This window comes from Dromiciops gliroides, chromosome 4 (genome assembly GCF_019393635.1).
Source record: "Dromiciops gliroides isolate mDroGli1 chromosome 4, mDroGli1.pri, whole genome shotgun sequence".
NCBI classification, from domain to species: domain Eukaryota; kingdom Metazoa; phylum Chordata; class Mammalia; order Microbiotheria; family Microbiotheriidae; genus Dromiciops; species Dromiciops gliroides.
In genome coordinates, this window is record NC_057864.1 from 448,885,620 (window position 1) to 448,902,180 (window position 16,561).

General features: G+C 42.2%; 1 protein-coding gene across 1 annotated transcript in view; it reads right to left on the reverse strand.

The window, feature by feature from the left end:
- Positions 1-16,561, reverse strand: part of NOTCH2 (notch receptor 2) — a 176,283-nt gene that overhangs the window by 64,342 nt on the left and 95,380 nt on the right. Inside the window, exon 5 of the mRNA XM_044001826.1 lies at positions 14,864-14,986. Coding sequence (XP_043857761.1) covers positions 14,864-14,986 — 123 coding nt within the window. The remainder of the gene's footprint in view (positions 1-14,863; positions 14,987-16,561) is intronic.

Genomic DNA, 16,561 nt, shown 5'->3' on the forward strand with positions numbered 1-16,561 from the left:
CATGAAATTGAAAAGCTTTTGTATAAACACAATCAATAGGATCTAGAATAAGAGGAGAAAGCTGAAAACTAGGAGAAAAATCTTTGTGGCAAATATCTCTGATAAGGATGAACAGCTAAAATATAAAGAGAACTAACACAAATATATAAGATCAAAGATGAGGAACCTGGGCTTTCTATGTCTGTCTACCTGGGGTGAGACTGTGTAAGCCATAGTTATTTGTCCTTGGCCTGGCTCTGTTAAATATTTGAATCAATAGCTTGGATGAAGACACAGATGACATGCTTATGAAAGATACCAATGACAAAAACGTAGGGGGGTAGACAAACACATTTTATGTGAGACCACACAGTGTGAACATTTATAGCTCAGTAACTGGAAAACACTACAAATCAGGGTCTGAATGATCATTTTATTGATTGTCTAGACTTAAAGAGAGGCTGGGGAGTTTTAGTCGATTAAAATCTCAGTGAGTCAACGAAGTAATATGACTGTCAAAAAAAAAATCTAACTTGATAATGGCTGCCAACCTGGAAGGGGTCTCAGGGGCTATCCAGGCCAACTCCCTCATTAGTCCCAAGGAAGCAAAGAAACCTGCCCAAGGTCACAGAGGTAGGCTTCAAATCCAGGTCCGTCACAACACACAACAGCAAGGGAAGGAAGACAGCCACAGTAACAGCCACAGTAAAGAAGTAACATGTATGGGAAGACACATGATAAACCAGTACACAAATACCATTGCCCGTCACCTCATTACAACAGCTTCCAATATTCTTGGCCCACATATAAAATTCTCCCAAGGGGCAGCTAGGTGGCGCAGTGGATAGAGCACCGGCCCTGGAGTCAGGAGGACCTGAATTCAAATCCAGCCTCAGACACTTAACACTTACTAGCTGTGTGACCCTGGGCAAGTCACTTAACCCCAACTGCCTCACTTAAAAAAAAAAAATTCTCCCGAGCATCACAAACTATTCAATGTCAAGTCATAAGCTGTTTCTCAAGGCTGATGGGCATCATGACTTAGAGGGGGAAAGTGGGCAGGGAGACTGAGCTGCACACACATTTCCCCTGTGACACTCCCCCTGAGACTAGCCTGGTGCCCTCTTGGCCTTTCCTCTCCCATGAGTCACCATTAGGATTTAGCTCTATCTAAGGATACAAGGGATTAGCCATTTTAAAAATATTCCTCAACTACCTGTCACCACTCACCAGAAGGGATCCCAGAATCCTCCTGATTATTTACTCAGCTTCTGGAGACTGAGCACAGACCCCATGAAAGATGTGAGTGGGATATCAAAAGGCCTGGCATGTTACCCATTCTGTCATTTCTGAGGACTTTTTGCATGTTAACAGTAAGAGGAGAAAAGAGAGTTGTGTTCTAGGGTACGTGCCACTTAAAAGCCTCCAGGTAAAAAAGGAGACCTCAGCCCCCCTGTAGCCTCCTGCCAGACTTCTGAAGGTGCTCAGTCCCAGGTATAACAAGCCTCAGCTTGTACCACCTCAGTCTACACTTAGGTCTTGTTGGTGAACTCCCAAAGTGTGTTGCATAAAGTCCAGTTTGGCAAGTTCTTGTGGGCACAAACTAGTAACTTGTTCTACTGGTAACTGTTTCACCTGCTAAGGGACGCCATGCTATTGCTGTTCGGCCGCTGAGCTATGGAATTGGTCTGTCTATTCTGCACCCTTCCCGTTTTATTACTTTGAAAAGAAAAACGAAAATCCTACTTGCTTATAAAAAGCCACATTTCCTGTGGCCATCACTCGCCTCAACGAGCCGTGGTGGAGAGCTTTGCATCATAGAAAGTTTAAAGAGCTTAAAAACTGCTGAGGTGATATATGGTCTAGAGCATGGGACAATGCTTAATCACACATTTTCTGAATGTCTAGTAAGTGAATGGTGATGTGGAAAAATAGAAAGAGGTAGAAGACAGTCACTGTTCTCGAGGAGTTTATATTAGAGGTCGGGGACTGGGTAATACACACTGAAGACAATAAACAGGAAATAGAAGATGGGGGCCAAATGAAAAGAAACTTAAAATGCTGTTGTGGGTCTGAAGGAGTAATCACTGAAATGGTCAGGGATTCAGAGACTAAGGAGGACACCTGAAAAGTCACCTAATCAAGCAGAGGCCTATCTCTTTTCCTCTCCTATGAGTCACAAGTTACCATTAGGATCTTTGGTCATGGGGGCTCCATGGGAAGACTTCCAATAACTGGGAGTCACTCACTGAATAATTTACTACCTCTCTATCCCCCCAAGACAATCCATTTCATTTTGAGAAAGCTTCAGTTTTGGGAATTCCTTCTTTATATTCTAAGCCAAAGTCAGCCTCCTTATAAAGTGCACTTGTTGGTTTTAGCATTTCCTCTGGGTCCAGTTCAGTGAAAGGATTTCTTAAGCACCTACATCCTGGGCACCATTCTAACATAATCCCTTCCTCCAAGAAGTTTCTGTTTTTCTGGAGGGAAAGCAAAATGTATACATACAAATATGTGTGTGTGTTTATCTGTATGTGTGTGTGTTTATCTGTATGTGTGTATGTATATAGACATATATTGACATGAATGTACATACCTACAGGTATGTACACACATATATGCTTACGCACACACAAGGCTGGGACAAGAGGGGAATCTGGAGGGGCTCTTTGTAGAAGGAGGTGGCCCTTCGGCTCAGGCCTTAAGAGGATTGGGGATTACAAAAGAAGGAAGTGAGAAAGGGCATTCTGGGCACAGGGGACTGCCAGCCAGTATAGAAGCAGAGAGGTAAAAGGAATCCCAAATGAAAAAAAAAAAAAAAGAACACGGAAAAGAAGGACAGTGGAAAGGCAATCACTGGTAGACTTAATTTCCAAAACGCAATGGAGAATTAGGAACAACAGAACGAACAAAGACATAGGAAAACGCAGGACATGTCTGGGGGCACTGTCGGAAATTCCATATGGCTTGAACGTCAAATATGAGAGGTAGAGTGGGGAAAACCCCCCCACTGCCTCTAGCATCAAAAAGCCTGGGTTCAAACCAAGGGTAAATCACTGAACTTCTCTGGGCCTCAGGATCTATATTTATGGAAAAATGAGAAGACTAGATTGCCTCTGAGGTCTCCTACTAGCTCTTGATCTTCATGTCAGGAACATTAGGAGAGTGATGGAAGTGAATCAATGCTCTCAACAAGATCCCTTTCCAAGCAGTGGGTGTAAACCAATGACAAAGTTCTAAAGCTACCCAAAATGACAAAGTCCAGCCAATTTAGGAAGGAGGTATTATTAACACCATATGAAGAAAACAAAGCCCAGGAAAGTGAAAGTGGGACTGCCCACCCACATCTCAAAAGTTGAAAGCCTTTCCTTTTGATACTCAGATTTTCAAGTACCATTTTCAGAAGACCACGACGACATCATGACTGTCTCACAGAGACAAAACATATCATTGTAAGCTCCTTAAGGGCAGAAACTATCCTTTGCCTTTTTTTTTTTTTTTGTATTCTCAGGGCTTTGCATATAGTGTCTGGCACTAGGCACTTAATAAATGTTTATTGATTGGTTGATAGCACAAAATGAAAATGGAGGTGTTGTATTAATAACCATGCCCTAGCAGAGTAGGGAAGATAACCTGGCTAATCAAGTTGAACTGCCTATATTCTGTCCAACATCCTTTCTTTTTTTTTTTTTTAACAAACCACTTTATTGATACCTGTTGTTTTTATATGATAGTCATTTTTTATACAGTCCAGAGCCCCAACCCTTAGCACAGAACTCTGTCTTATAATAAAGAAAATAGTAATAAGCAAAACCAACTAATGAAGTGTCTCTATCTGACAGATTATGGCGCCTTCTGCACCTGGGTTTCCAGTTTTTTGCCAAGAGGAAGAATGGATACATTTGATTATTTGTTCTCTAGTACAAAAACTGGTTACTGCATTTACTCAGAGTTTAGTTTCCTTTTAGTAATCATTTAATTTAAATTGGGGCTGCACTTTATTCCAAGTTAAATGCCTTTTTAAAAAGTAAAGAGAGAGGGCAGCTAGGTGGCGCAGTGGATAAAGCACTGGCCTTGGATTCAGGAGGACCTGAGTTCAAATCCAGCCTCAGACACTTGACACTTAACTAGCTGTGTGACCCTGGGCAAGTCACTTAACCCTCATTGCCCTGCAAAAAACAAAAAGTAAAGAGAGAAAGAATTAGATAGAGTCTCTACATCTCTCAGCACAAGGTGGGGCTACGAAAATTTATTCTGTTATAGGAAATAAGCCATTGTCATTTTTTTTCTTTTCATCAAAGACATCCGAAATATATTCTCAGGCCATTCATATAAAGATTTTAGAGATGAGAAAGTAGGCTTATGTGTTAGCAACTGCTGATTTCTTGACTACCTTTTTTTGTCTGAAACTTTAATATTATTTTGTGATATTTTATGATTTTTCTATATGATTGTATGTTTTCTATTTTGTTCTATTTTGTGATTTTAGATGATTTTGTGATCTTCTTAGATGATTTTTGTGATCTTTTTAGATGATTTCAGATATTTTTATATGTGTCAAGAATTCTCCCCTCTGAGATATCTTGAAAATTGATCATTGCATGCCTTTAATATTGTGTGTATCACATCCTGAGGAGGTAGAGTCTACTGTAGTGATTCTATTAAATTTCCCATAGGGAAGAGTTCACTATAGAAATATCATTAGATTATTTCTGGGGGGAGGGTGTTTGTTTTCTTTCCGGTTTCATACATAAAATGCTTTTGGAATGATCTGGCTTATCTGGGTTTCAAGCATTCCCCTCAAGGCTTCTCCTCAATTGATTTTTGTTCTTTTGTAATGAAATGCTTGTAAACCTCCATCTTAAAAAAACCTGGAGTGCCATTGGCTACCACATCACTCTGCTTGGCAATCGATCGATCGATCAATCAATCAATCAATTGCTGAGTGAAGAAGGTGGTTTCTGAGCTCCTATGGCCTTCTCATTATGGTGACTATTTTGCATCTCAAAGTTTTTGAAGTAACAATGATAGAGTTAATGACTTACTGTCATTTTCCCATTTTTTCAGAGTTCATAGGATTTCAAAGATTTACAATTGAAAGAGAACTTAAATGCTACCTACTCTACCCTCCTCACTTTGCAGTGGTGGAAATTGAGGCAAGACGTGATGTGACTAGCAGTGAAAGTGTGTCAGATGAGAACTGTTAAAATAATGTGCAGTGAATTATTCTTACCTTTATTTTCACTTCTAATTTAGTATGGATCTTGACCTTTATTATTATCAGTCAATGATCTCACTACACACAGATAGGTCATTCTGAAATAACTCCCACATCAGTAACAAGTCATTTCCTGCCTATTAAGATACAGCCAATTTCATTTGTTGTGATGTTGTCTGGTGCTCACCACAATTAGGACTCTTATCCTGAATGAGACACAGGCATGAGGCTGAATACTCTATTAACCTTTGCTCTCTTTCATTTCTTGATCCTGAAGCATATTTTACAATGCATAGGCCCATTTTCTAATGAAGTTTTCATGATCATCCCTTCTATACCCACATTTGCAGTGAAATAATTGTACATCGAGTTCTATCTTGACTTGCTTTGAAGCATCTCATCAAGCTCTTTATTGAATTTCTCTACTTTTCACCCTATATTGTTGGTGCATAAGTTACAATTATCAAAATACTCTGGGCCTCAGTTTCCTCATATGTAAAAGGAGGGGGTTGGACTAGATGACCCCTATGGGTACTTCTAGTTCTAAATCTAGGATACTATGACTATCACAGTGGGTTCTTAGCTTTGTCTAATCGGCCCCAGTCAGACACACTGTACCTTACTCCGACACAGTGATATCATTTTGGTCCTCTTTGAGAATGAAAGACAACAACCAACCATAAGGACTATAAGCTGGGATCATCAAGGGTCCTATGAAATATTTCCTGTGGTCTTTGGCCATACAACAGAACTCTTACACTATAGTCTTCCCTAAAGAATGCCAACTCTTGTACTTCTTTTACTCGATCCTCCAAAGGGAATCTGTGTGAGTTATCCTTCAATTAAAGTTCATTTTTTTGGATTCCTGGTGGTGATTTTAGAACACTATCCCTTCAGTGATTGGACCAAGACTGCACATGAGGAGTATCAAGAGTTAAATTCAATTAATGATTACTGATGGTCTCAGAATGGTGAAATTCTTAACAGCTCCTACCCCCTATTTCCTTTTCCACCATCCTAATACTATCACTGCAGAAACAGGTTGCACAGGACTGACAGTCATTTTGTATGTGCTAATCTCCAAGGCCAAAAAAAAAAAAAAATTCACCTAGATGTTAAGTGATCTTTTTTGGTGAGGCAGTTGGGGTTAAGTGACTTGCCCAGGGTCACACAGCTAGAAAGTGTCAAGTCTCTGAGGCTGGATTTGAACTCAGGTCCTACTGAATCCAGGGCACTCCAGGGCTGGTTCTCTATCCACTGTGCCACCTAGCTGCCCCAAGATGTCAAGTGATCTTGCTGGTGATGAGCCTTTACCTCAGCCAGGTTGGTCTTCCAATAACAAACACTGTCTGCCATACCTGAAGCATTTCTATTGGGAAGAACCGGCCAGGGATTACATTCTCCTGGCACAGTTTTTGAGAACTGAGGGCTTACCTCCATGCCACAATGAGGAATCAGAGAAGGATTTTTATGAAGGTCGATACGAAACTTAAAAAAAACCCCAAAACCTGGGATCCAGGAAGGCAATACATAAATCCAAAGAACAGGCCTGTAATCAGGCGCTCATAATCAGCATGACAGAGTAGAAACTGAAATTTGAGACATTTCCTGTTCTCTCCATCCAGAATACAAATGAGGGCAGAAAATAATGGCTTCCCACTCTGAACCAGGGGAACCAATCTCTATACGGCCTTGTTTAAATAAATAAATAAATGAATAAAAAAAATGGAGAGCTGTGGTGGGAAAAGCCTCACACTACAGATCAGCCTGTCACCAGCTAAAAATTGGACCGAATCAGGGACACCTGGTTCAAAAGACTAAAATGTGCAAAAGCCCAAGGCCCCAGACACAAAGAAAGGACTCATGCACCAACTTTGGCAGTCATTGCCTACTTTTTCATGCCAAAAACAGAGTTACTGAAATTGGAGCAACTGTCAGCCAGGGGAGTTTTAATAAACTCCTTGGGCTCATCATTCTATAAATGAGATCTGGGAGAAAAGTTCGACTAGTTAGATTTGACTCGTATCCACCTCAGGTCCCCTGTTCGCGTCTGCCCAAGGCCCCAGAGCACAATTTTGGGACCAAAATGAAATTGGCGTTCATAGGTTCAGCACAAAATAATAAATCATGCCTGCCCGACCGGTGAACTCAGAAGCAGTCGAGGAGGGGGATTTGCAAGCAGAGCAGAGCCTTGGGCCAAGCAAAGTTTAAGAGACTAGAAGAACCTAAGCTCATCAAATCCCACAACTTCCCTCTAAGGATCTCTGCTTTGAAGTCCTCGAATTCATTTCCTTAACTTTTCTTTAAATGTGAACAGAAAATATTTTTATGCTTAACTTAAACAATCTGACAGATGTCAACATTGTAAATGGCCTCATATACAGAAAAATACTCCTAAAGAACCTTTTTTCCAAGTGGGTCTCAAAGATGGTCTAAGAACGGCTCTCTACTCTCATTTTGGTTTACATCCCTAATGAGTTTTTGTTGCTTAAAGGAATGCCCAGTGTACTTCCATCCAGCTGACATTTTTAATAAGGACAGCTAGGTGGTGCAGAATAGAATGCCAGGTCTGAAGTCAAGAAGACTCCTCTTCCTGAATCAAATCTGGCCTCAGACACCTAGCTGTGTGACCCTGGCCAAGTCACTTAACCCTGTTTGCCTCAGTTTTCTCATCCGTCAAATGAGTTGGAGAAGAAAATGGCAAAGGACTCCAGTATCTCTGCCAAGAATATCCCAAATGGGGTCGTGAAGAGTTGGTCGTAACTAAAAACGACTGAACACCACCGCTGTGGGCAGAGCACTGTACTGGGCACTAGGAGTTACACTAACTTGAGATAAGAGTGCCTGTCATGGAGCCTGCAGTCTAATAGGGCAACACACCTATACAAGTTGTGAACAAGTGGCAAAATAGTGGATAAGTGAATAAAGGATCAGCAAACAAGGAGCCATATGGAGTCTGAGAAAGGGAAAATTATTACAGAGGGAAAAGCTTGGGCAGAGCTTTATGGAGGTGGCGAAATCTGTGCAGGGCTTTAAGGGATGAGTAGGATTTCAACAGGCGATGAAAAGAGAAGAAGCCACTGAAAGCATAGGGAACAATATTAGGAAATTTATTACAGTAGATAAGAGGGAGGGAGGGAGGAACAGGGAGGGAGGGGATAGAGAGAGGGAGGGGGTAGAGAGGAGGAGAGAGAGAGGAAGAGGGAGAGGGAGAGGGAGAGGGGGGGAGAGAGAGGGGGGAAGGGAGGGAGGGAGACACTGGACAGGCCAGTTTGGGCAGAGGAGTGGCATGACAAGATGTCTATGCATGCATTGATCTGGAAGAGATGGGAGGGGTGGATCTGAAGAGAGATTAGTGGCAAGAAGACCAACTAAGGGGCAGCTGTAGCAGTCTAGGTGCGCAGTAATGAGGGTCCTCACTGAGGCAGTGGCAATGAGAACAGAGAAAGGGCTGATTGTAACAGAGCCAGTAGAGGTGGAATCCATAGATCTTAAAGAGAGGCCAAGCACTTCTCAATCCTTTCTTTACGCTTCCTTTTGCCTGGGCTTACGGTGGACACTGGCAGAGTGACTCACACTCCTGAAGTCACAAACATTCTACAGCCTAGGTGGGGACAAGGAGGTGACAGAGGAAAAGGGCATAGCTGTCAGAATACTCCGAGGGTGCGCTCGGCAATGTTCCGGGCCCAGGGCACACCCCAGCTCTCAAATACAGGAATCTGGAGAATTCCACTTGAGTGGCTGATTTTGTGCAGCAGGCTGCATCTCTTTCACCTGGGGTCAGGGGCGACGTTTTACCTGCTGCCACCTATGTATTTATAGAAGCCTACTGCTGTCTGTTCCCCACGGTCGCCATAGAGAACAGCAATGCTAACATTTATGATTCCTCCTTGCATTTGTATCAGTATGAATGAATGAGGAAAGTATTTATTTTGCGCTTGCTAAGGGTAAAAGCTCTGTGCAGTCTGTGCTCTCAAAGAACTCACATTCGAATAGGGGAGACCATCTGGATGGAAGGTTTCAGTTGCAGGTCAAATGGAAAAATAGCACCATCCTTAGGGTTCGGTGGCAAAGCAGATGTTGATATGTCAATATGTAGAGTATTATCAGAATCCTTACTTTCATTCAGTTCTTAGCTCAGGGGCCACTTGCTATGGGAAACTTTAAAAAAAAATTAAAATCTCCCTGTTGGTTTTGCTTTTCCTCTCAGAGAATCAAAGAATTTGAGATTTGGAAGGAACCTCAGTTACCATCCAGTCACACCCAAACATGGACCTCCACTGTAACATCAGCAACAAGTGGTTTCCATTCTCATCTTCCTCCTCACCCTCCCCATCATCTACAACAAACATTTATTACTGTTTACTAACTACTGGGCTCTGTGCTAAACTTAAGGGAGGAATTATGTCTCGCTTATCTTTCACCCCAGTGCCTAGCAGGTAGTAGGAATTTAATAAATGGATGTTCAATGGAATGGAATTTATCCTCCTAGTACCCCAGTAAGGCAGTGGGACAGGCCACAAAATAGGAAATAGAGATTCTGGGGAAAATGGTAGGGAAGAGACTTCCCTAGGATTAAACAGTGAACAAAACTGTGTCAGAGCTGGGGAAGAATTTCAGATAATTTTGACTCTAGTGCAAGCCATATGAAACCATGCTTTCTATCCATAAGTATGGACCTGTTCTGGGCCAGGATACCACCCCCCATTCCTAGAATACCAGCTGGGTCTACTGTAAGTAAGTGGTGCTGCAAACCTGGGACAATTTGGGTTCATTTTGCCCCCAAGCGAATTAACCTGGGACCCAACCGTGAGCTCTTTTGGCAAAGGGAAAATATAAAAAGTGGTTTTTAGGACTTTGGTGAGTAGCACACAAGACCCCAGGGGCCATTCCTCATCTACTACTTTTCATTTTTGCCAGTGGTTTTTATTGTGTTTTTTTAATCTTCCTAAACTGATTTTGAATTGCCTTGAGAACTGCTTCTGAGAGTATAGAATATGATTTTAGTAAAAGGTAAAGCTGTTTGACCCCTCAGCCTCTGAGTGGTCCATTGTACCAAATGCAGAATACTGACCCAGATGGGGCAAACAAAACCATCTCCATCAAGCCCTTCTCAGTAAACATGTTCCATGGTCCCAAATCTCCAGTGAATTCATATAATGCCAAGTTTCTCTGGTAATATATACTATTATGACAACATTCCCCACTCCCACCCCAGGGCAATGAGGGTTAAGTGACTTGCCTAAGGTCACACAGCTAGTAAGTGTCTAGGCTGAATTTGAACTCAGGTCTTCCTGATTCTTGGTGCTATACTCTGTCCATTGCGCCACCTAATTGCCGATTCATATAGGTAATATAACAGAGTAGATACAATGCTGGGCTTGGGAATCAGAAAAACCTAGATCAAAATCCTACCTCATGAGGGCAGCTAGGTGGCGCAGTGGATAAAGCACAGGCCCTAGATTTAGGAGGACCTGAGTTCAAATTTGGCCTCAGACACTTGACACTAGCTGTGTGACCCTGGGCAAGTCACTTAACCCTCATTGCCCTGCCCCCAAAAAAAGTCCTGCCTCAGCTATCTAACTAGCTACATCACCTCTGGGCAAGTCACAGCCTTGGTTTTCTCATCCTTGAAATAGAACTAATCAAAGCCCATGTGATGAAGATCCAATGAGAACGTGACCACTGTCTCTTCTATCACTGCTGTGACTGCTGATCTCTCTGACCAAAGGCAGGCCAGATTCTTCTCTCTGAAAAGGAGTACAGCACGGAAAAAAGAAGGGAATTCTGTGCAAGGGGATAACACATCACAAGGTTAGGAAGGCCTGCTCTGGCCTGGGCCTTTCTAAAGGTCCTGGCTTAAAAATGAACTAAACCATGGGCAGGTAGGTGGCGCAGTGGGGATAGAGCACCGGCCCTGGAGTCAGGAGTACCTGAGTTCAAATGCGGCCTCAGACACTTAACACTTACTAGCTGTGTGACCCTGGACAAGTCACTTAACCCCAATTGCCTCACTAAAAAAAAAAAAAAAACTAAACCAAATATAAAGGAAACCCTCAAACTACATTCAGTTTATTTTTCCACAACACTGCATTTATTAGCTTTTGCAAAACCTTACTAATTTAAAAAATGACAACCATGAATTACAAATTACTAAATGTTAGTGTTATTAAGTCTCTGAGTAAAAGTTCAGGGTCCCTACTGTGAGACCCTGATGTCCTTTATACAGAAAGAGCTACTGCTGGGGGCTACATGTCATTATTCAGAAATGTCACAACAAGGGACCTGAATGAAAACCAAAGCCCCAAGTTTACTACCAAGTAAAAGATCAGAATGAAACTTTCTGAAAATTAGAAATTGCTCTGCTGTAGTCCTAGGGGAAGCAGCAACACATCTCAGACTATGCCTTTATACATCTTCCCTTCAAAGACTAAAAAACATCAGCTCGGCAGCCTGTAACCCCCCAGGGGAAAAAATTACTGGAAAAATGACAGTTACTAGAAATGAAATAGCTGGTGTGAAGAAGTAAAAATAACCCATGAGCTTCCAGTCCACTGCCAAGGCACCAGTGGGCATTTTTTAATAAATGATGATTGACTAACAGGAGAAAGAAGAATGGGTGAGTGGGGGGGTCCCTTTAGCAGAAACAGGTGACAGACAAGTGCTGGGCAAGGCTTCCAATCACAATTCCATCATCTTCACAGCCTATCTCCTGCCCTAAAAGACATTTCCAAAATGGAGAGGAGGGGTTTTAAAATGTAATGTTTTTCCGCTATGTCCTAGACAGATATTTTGGTAAAATATCACGAGGTTGGGAAAGACCTCTGTGGCCTGGGCCTTGCAAAGAAATATTAGAGCAGGAAACTGGTATAAAAAAAGAGAAATCACAAAGCTATTTAATCTCCATGGGCATCAGAGGCTTTTGTACCACACAGAACCATTCTCCCACAGGGCATGGAAGAGATTAGGATATAATCAAGTTCTTAACAAGTATCTTATGCTGCCCAATACCACAGAAAGATTATAAAACAACCATCAAACCTCCCTAATGATCAACAGTCACATTATTTCTCATAATCTTTTTTCTTTTTTTGCATAGAAAACCATGACCCTATCAAATTGTCTTAAGCTACATATATCACATTTAATATGGCAGCACCAACACTGATAACCTATTGTCTACATCTCCCTTCTGAACTTCCTTCTGCCTTCTTCTGTATATTTGAAAAAAATGTTTTATTGATGCTGTTTTCTTTTTTTGCTCCCCCCCTCATTACTATCGATATCCTTCCACTCCCTCCCCCTCAAATAAAAGCCCTCCCTTGTATCAAGCAAGTAGAGGCGAAACTATGTGTTGGTTGTGTCTCTGTCCAACACCCTTCCACCAATTTGATGGGGGGGGGAGGAAGGCATGCTTCATCAGCACAGGCTTCTGGAGTCACAACTGATCACTGCATCCATCAGAGCTGAAGTCCTTTGCAATGTCATTGTTGATGTAGTTAAACTGCTCTGCTATTTCTGTTCCCTATCATCAACTTTCCTTTTTTAATTAAAAAAAGTTTTGGCTTCTGAAAACCTACTGTAGCAACGACAACAGACGAGAATAAAAGGGAAATGATGGAACAAGTAAGAAGTTGGTTCACATGCTGAGAACACCAGGAAGAATTCTAGGGGAAGTCCATCCCCAGGGAAGCCTGGTGAGAAAGTATTAAAACGCATTGGATTTACAGCCTAAAAGCAGAAATGGATGTCCTTCCAGGAAAGCTGCTAGGCAGTGTTGGGTTTTTTAAAATAAGTTTTTATTGATGTCTTCTGATTCTTATATCATAGTTATCCCCAGTATCCTTCCCTCTACTAGGCAGTTTAAAAGAATCAGATGGAGACTCAGGGATCCCTCAGAAGAAAATCAAATTGCTATGGTTGGGATTCAACATTAGTCCCCTTTGGGGTGGGGGTGTGGGTAGGAAGAGGAAAGGAAAAATATTATTATCGTTGGTACTATGGCTCTCTCTCTTTTCTCCTCCTTCTCTCTCTCTCTCTCTCTCTCTCTCTCTCTCTCTCTCTCTCCCCCTCACTCCCTCCCTCTCTTCTATTTCTCCCTTCTCTTCCTCTCCCTGCCCCCCTCCAGAAACATTCTTCGGCAATTTTCATTTCTACCACATGCTCTTGGAATGCTCTGGTTCTTAATAGCCTAAGGGGAATAAAAAATTAAGGTAAAAACATTTAACCTCCAAAAATGAATGAGCACCTGGACAACACTGGCCCTCAAACCCACCCCTGCCTCTAACCCCAAGACAACAGAAACAGAACAAGATTCCCAATGAAGTCAGTTCAATTCATTCAACAAAATGAGGTGTCACTATGTATATATAATTCACAGTGGTGGTGGGTGCTGTACAGGTCAGGAGTAGAAAATCTAGCTTATCCCTTTGGGTGCTAGTGATCCCACAATGGGGAAGGTGAACAGAGAGCAATGGGTATCACGCAAGTAATGACATCACTTTACACAATATAGATGATCAGATAGCGCCATAATGCACAAAGAGAGCAGGACCTAGCGTTAGGAAGTCTTGAGTTCGAATGTGGTCTCAGACACTTACTGGTCGTGTGACCCTGGGCAAGTCACTTAAAGCTGTCTGCCTCGGTTTGCTCATCTGTAAAGTGGGGTGAATAATAGCAGGGCTGTTGTGAGAATCACAGGAGATACTATTTCTAAAGAGCTTTGCAAACTTTAAAGTATTACATAAATGCTAGCTCATAGCAATTATTACTATGGAAGGAAGTAAAATGATACCTACCCCACATCAACAGAATTCATTCCATTTTCCCCCAAACCCAGCCCTCTTCTAGACTTCCCTGTTTCTGTTGAGGGCAACACAATCTCTTTGGTTTCTCAGGTTTACAAACTCAGCAGGATCCCCAGAACTCCTTACTCTCCCTCACCCTATATATCCAATCAAGTAGCCAAATCCTGTCTTTTCCAGTATGGCTCACCGGCATCTCCCTTTCCTTCTACTTAAGCCACTTAATTCAGGCCCTTATCCCTTCTTTCCTGGGTTAATGAAATAGCCTCCTGATTGGTCTCCCCATCTCGAGTCTCTCCTTAATCAAATGTAAGCTTCTTGAGGGTCAGAACTATTCCATATTCAAGTGTATTCATAGTACCCAGACCAGTGCCTGGAATACAGATTTATAAGTGTTTGTTGATTGATAGATTCTCTGAAACCCTCCAAATATTTACTGTTCATACAACGAATTTAGACAATTTGATGCTATCTCACATCATTGTATGATTCATAAATGTTGAATGTGTGCATGCCTTACTTCCTGAATTGGTCAATAAGCTGTTAGAGACCAGAGACCATGTCTCCCCAACCCAACCCCCACAGTAAATGGTGAGCGCTAGATCGGCATTTGCTGAATAATATAATTTGAAATATGTCACTGTAGCTGAGAATAGGTCAACATCTTGAGGCTGGGCCGTGGAAATGCAACCTATAGTAATGAGTTGAGAGGGTTTCAGACACGGGTCACAAGGCAGCTTTTGGGCTACTCAATGGAAATTGCCGAAGGTCTTATGTCAATCAGTAGCCTCATCAGAAGCATTCCTGCTCCCACCGCCGATCCCCTTCCGATCTCAGCACGCCTACGGCACAGTGCACTTACCTGTCCATTGCGGGGGACAGCGACAGTTGTAAGTATTGACACCATCCACACAGACCCCTCCATTCTGACAATTGTGATTTGGACAGTCATCGATATTCCGCTCACAAGTGTTTCCTTCAAAACCTGATATGAGAGGAACAATACCAAAAAAGGGTCAATGATTTACATAAGGGAAAAGGTGATCTGCCAAAGATTCTGCTCCAAACTTGATCAGCCAACAGGTTCCATTCTCAGCTGTAAAATAAAGGGGTTGGTCCAGATGATCCCTAGAGTCTTGTCCAGCAATAAGTCTATGATTCCATGCTCAGCCCAAGAACCATCAACCAGAAATCCCCCTCTCATCCATGCTCTTTCTTCTATACAGCAAACATTACATCCCGTACCTAGCTCAATTCCCTCTCTGTGCCCCCTCCCCTCCAAATCTCCATTGGAACACCCATAGATTCCCATTTTACTTGCACAGGATAAAATCCTGGTGATGGTGAACTTTTCCTTTTCACTCATGGTATTTTATAAATACACCCCCACCAAATTCTTCTGTCCTTCACACTGAAGTTGAGGAGAGGGAAAGGAGAGAAGGAGGTAAGATAAAAGAGCTGCCTTCATTCAATTCTTTCTGGTTAGAATACACTCAAGAGGGGCATCATTATGCCTATTAAGTGTACCATCATTCTTAATTCATTTCCCTTTCCCTCCTAAATGACTCCTTTCTCTTCTATTTTGCTCTTTTCTTGAGCACAGATCACACCTCACCCTCCTCTAAATAGCTGCTCGAGTCATTGATTCCTTCCAGTGGTCCCCTGATGGTTTCCTTTGTGGGGCGGGGGGGGGGGGGCAGTTGTTCCTTTCCTGCCTACTTCTGCACTAAGATTTGGATCCCTCCTTGACTGATAAAATCCAAGGCTATCAAACCTCAAGATCAACAGCTCACTAACTTCTAAGATAAAATCCACCATGGATCAGTCCTTACATTTGGCCTCCCAAGTCATCCCTTTCACTTTTCTTCCTTCTCTATCTCCATCACAAGCTCTCCCTATGAGTTTTACATCTATGCTACTCCACCCTAGACCCAGCAAGCTTTTTGGTTTTTTCCCCCGACATCAACCACACAAAATAACATTGGCCAGATAATTTGGGTGGAGACGAAAAAAATCACTCTCTGTGAAACTAAGAATTTAAATGAAACTGGAAATCATGACTCAACAGAATGATGTTCCTCTAGGAACACCATAATGATGATATTACTAAGTATGACCAAGGTTACTAGATATTTTTGTGGGCTCCCAATTTTTTTGGTATGATCTCATACACAGCTGTATGGAATACCTGACTACATTCATTCTACTCAAAGATATGAATGCTATAAAGGGGACCAGAATCCTTTACACAGGTGAAAAGGTGCACATTTGATGGGATCATTAGAAACATGGGTCTGTTGACCTATTAGCAGCAGGGCACTGAGTCTTGTGGCATTATTTTTCCAGAAGGTACAATGGGTTTTTCCAACCCTGGGGTTTACACTGAGGTACTACCTGGTCAATGATACACAGACCTGACCAAACTACTACAGGGGTGTTCTCCAGCAATCAGGCTAATACTAATCAAGATTAAGGGACTGGGAAGCCTGCCCTTCTATCCACTAGGGCCCTGTCGCTTCCCCTTTCTACATTTTACAGAAGAGAAAATTGAGGCCCGTAG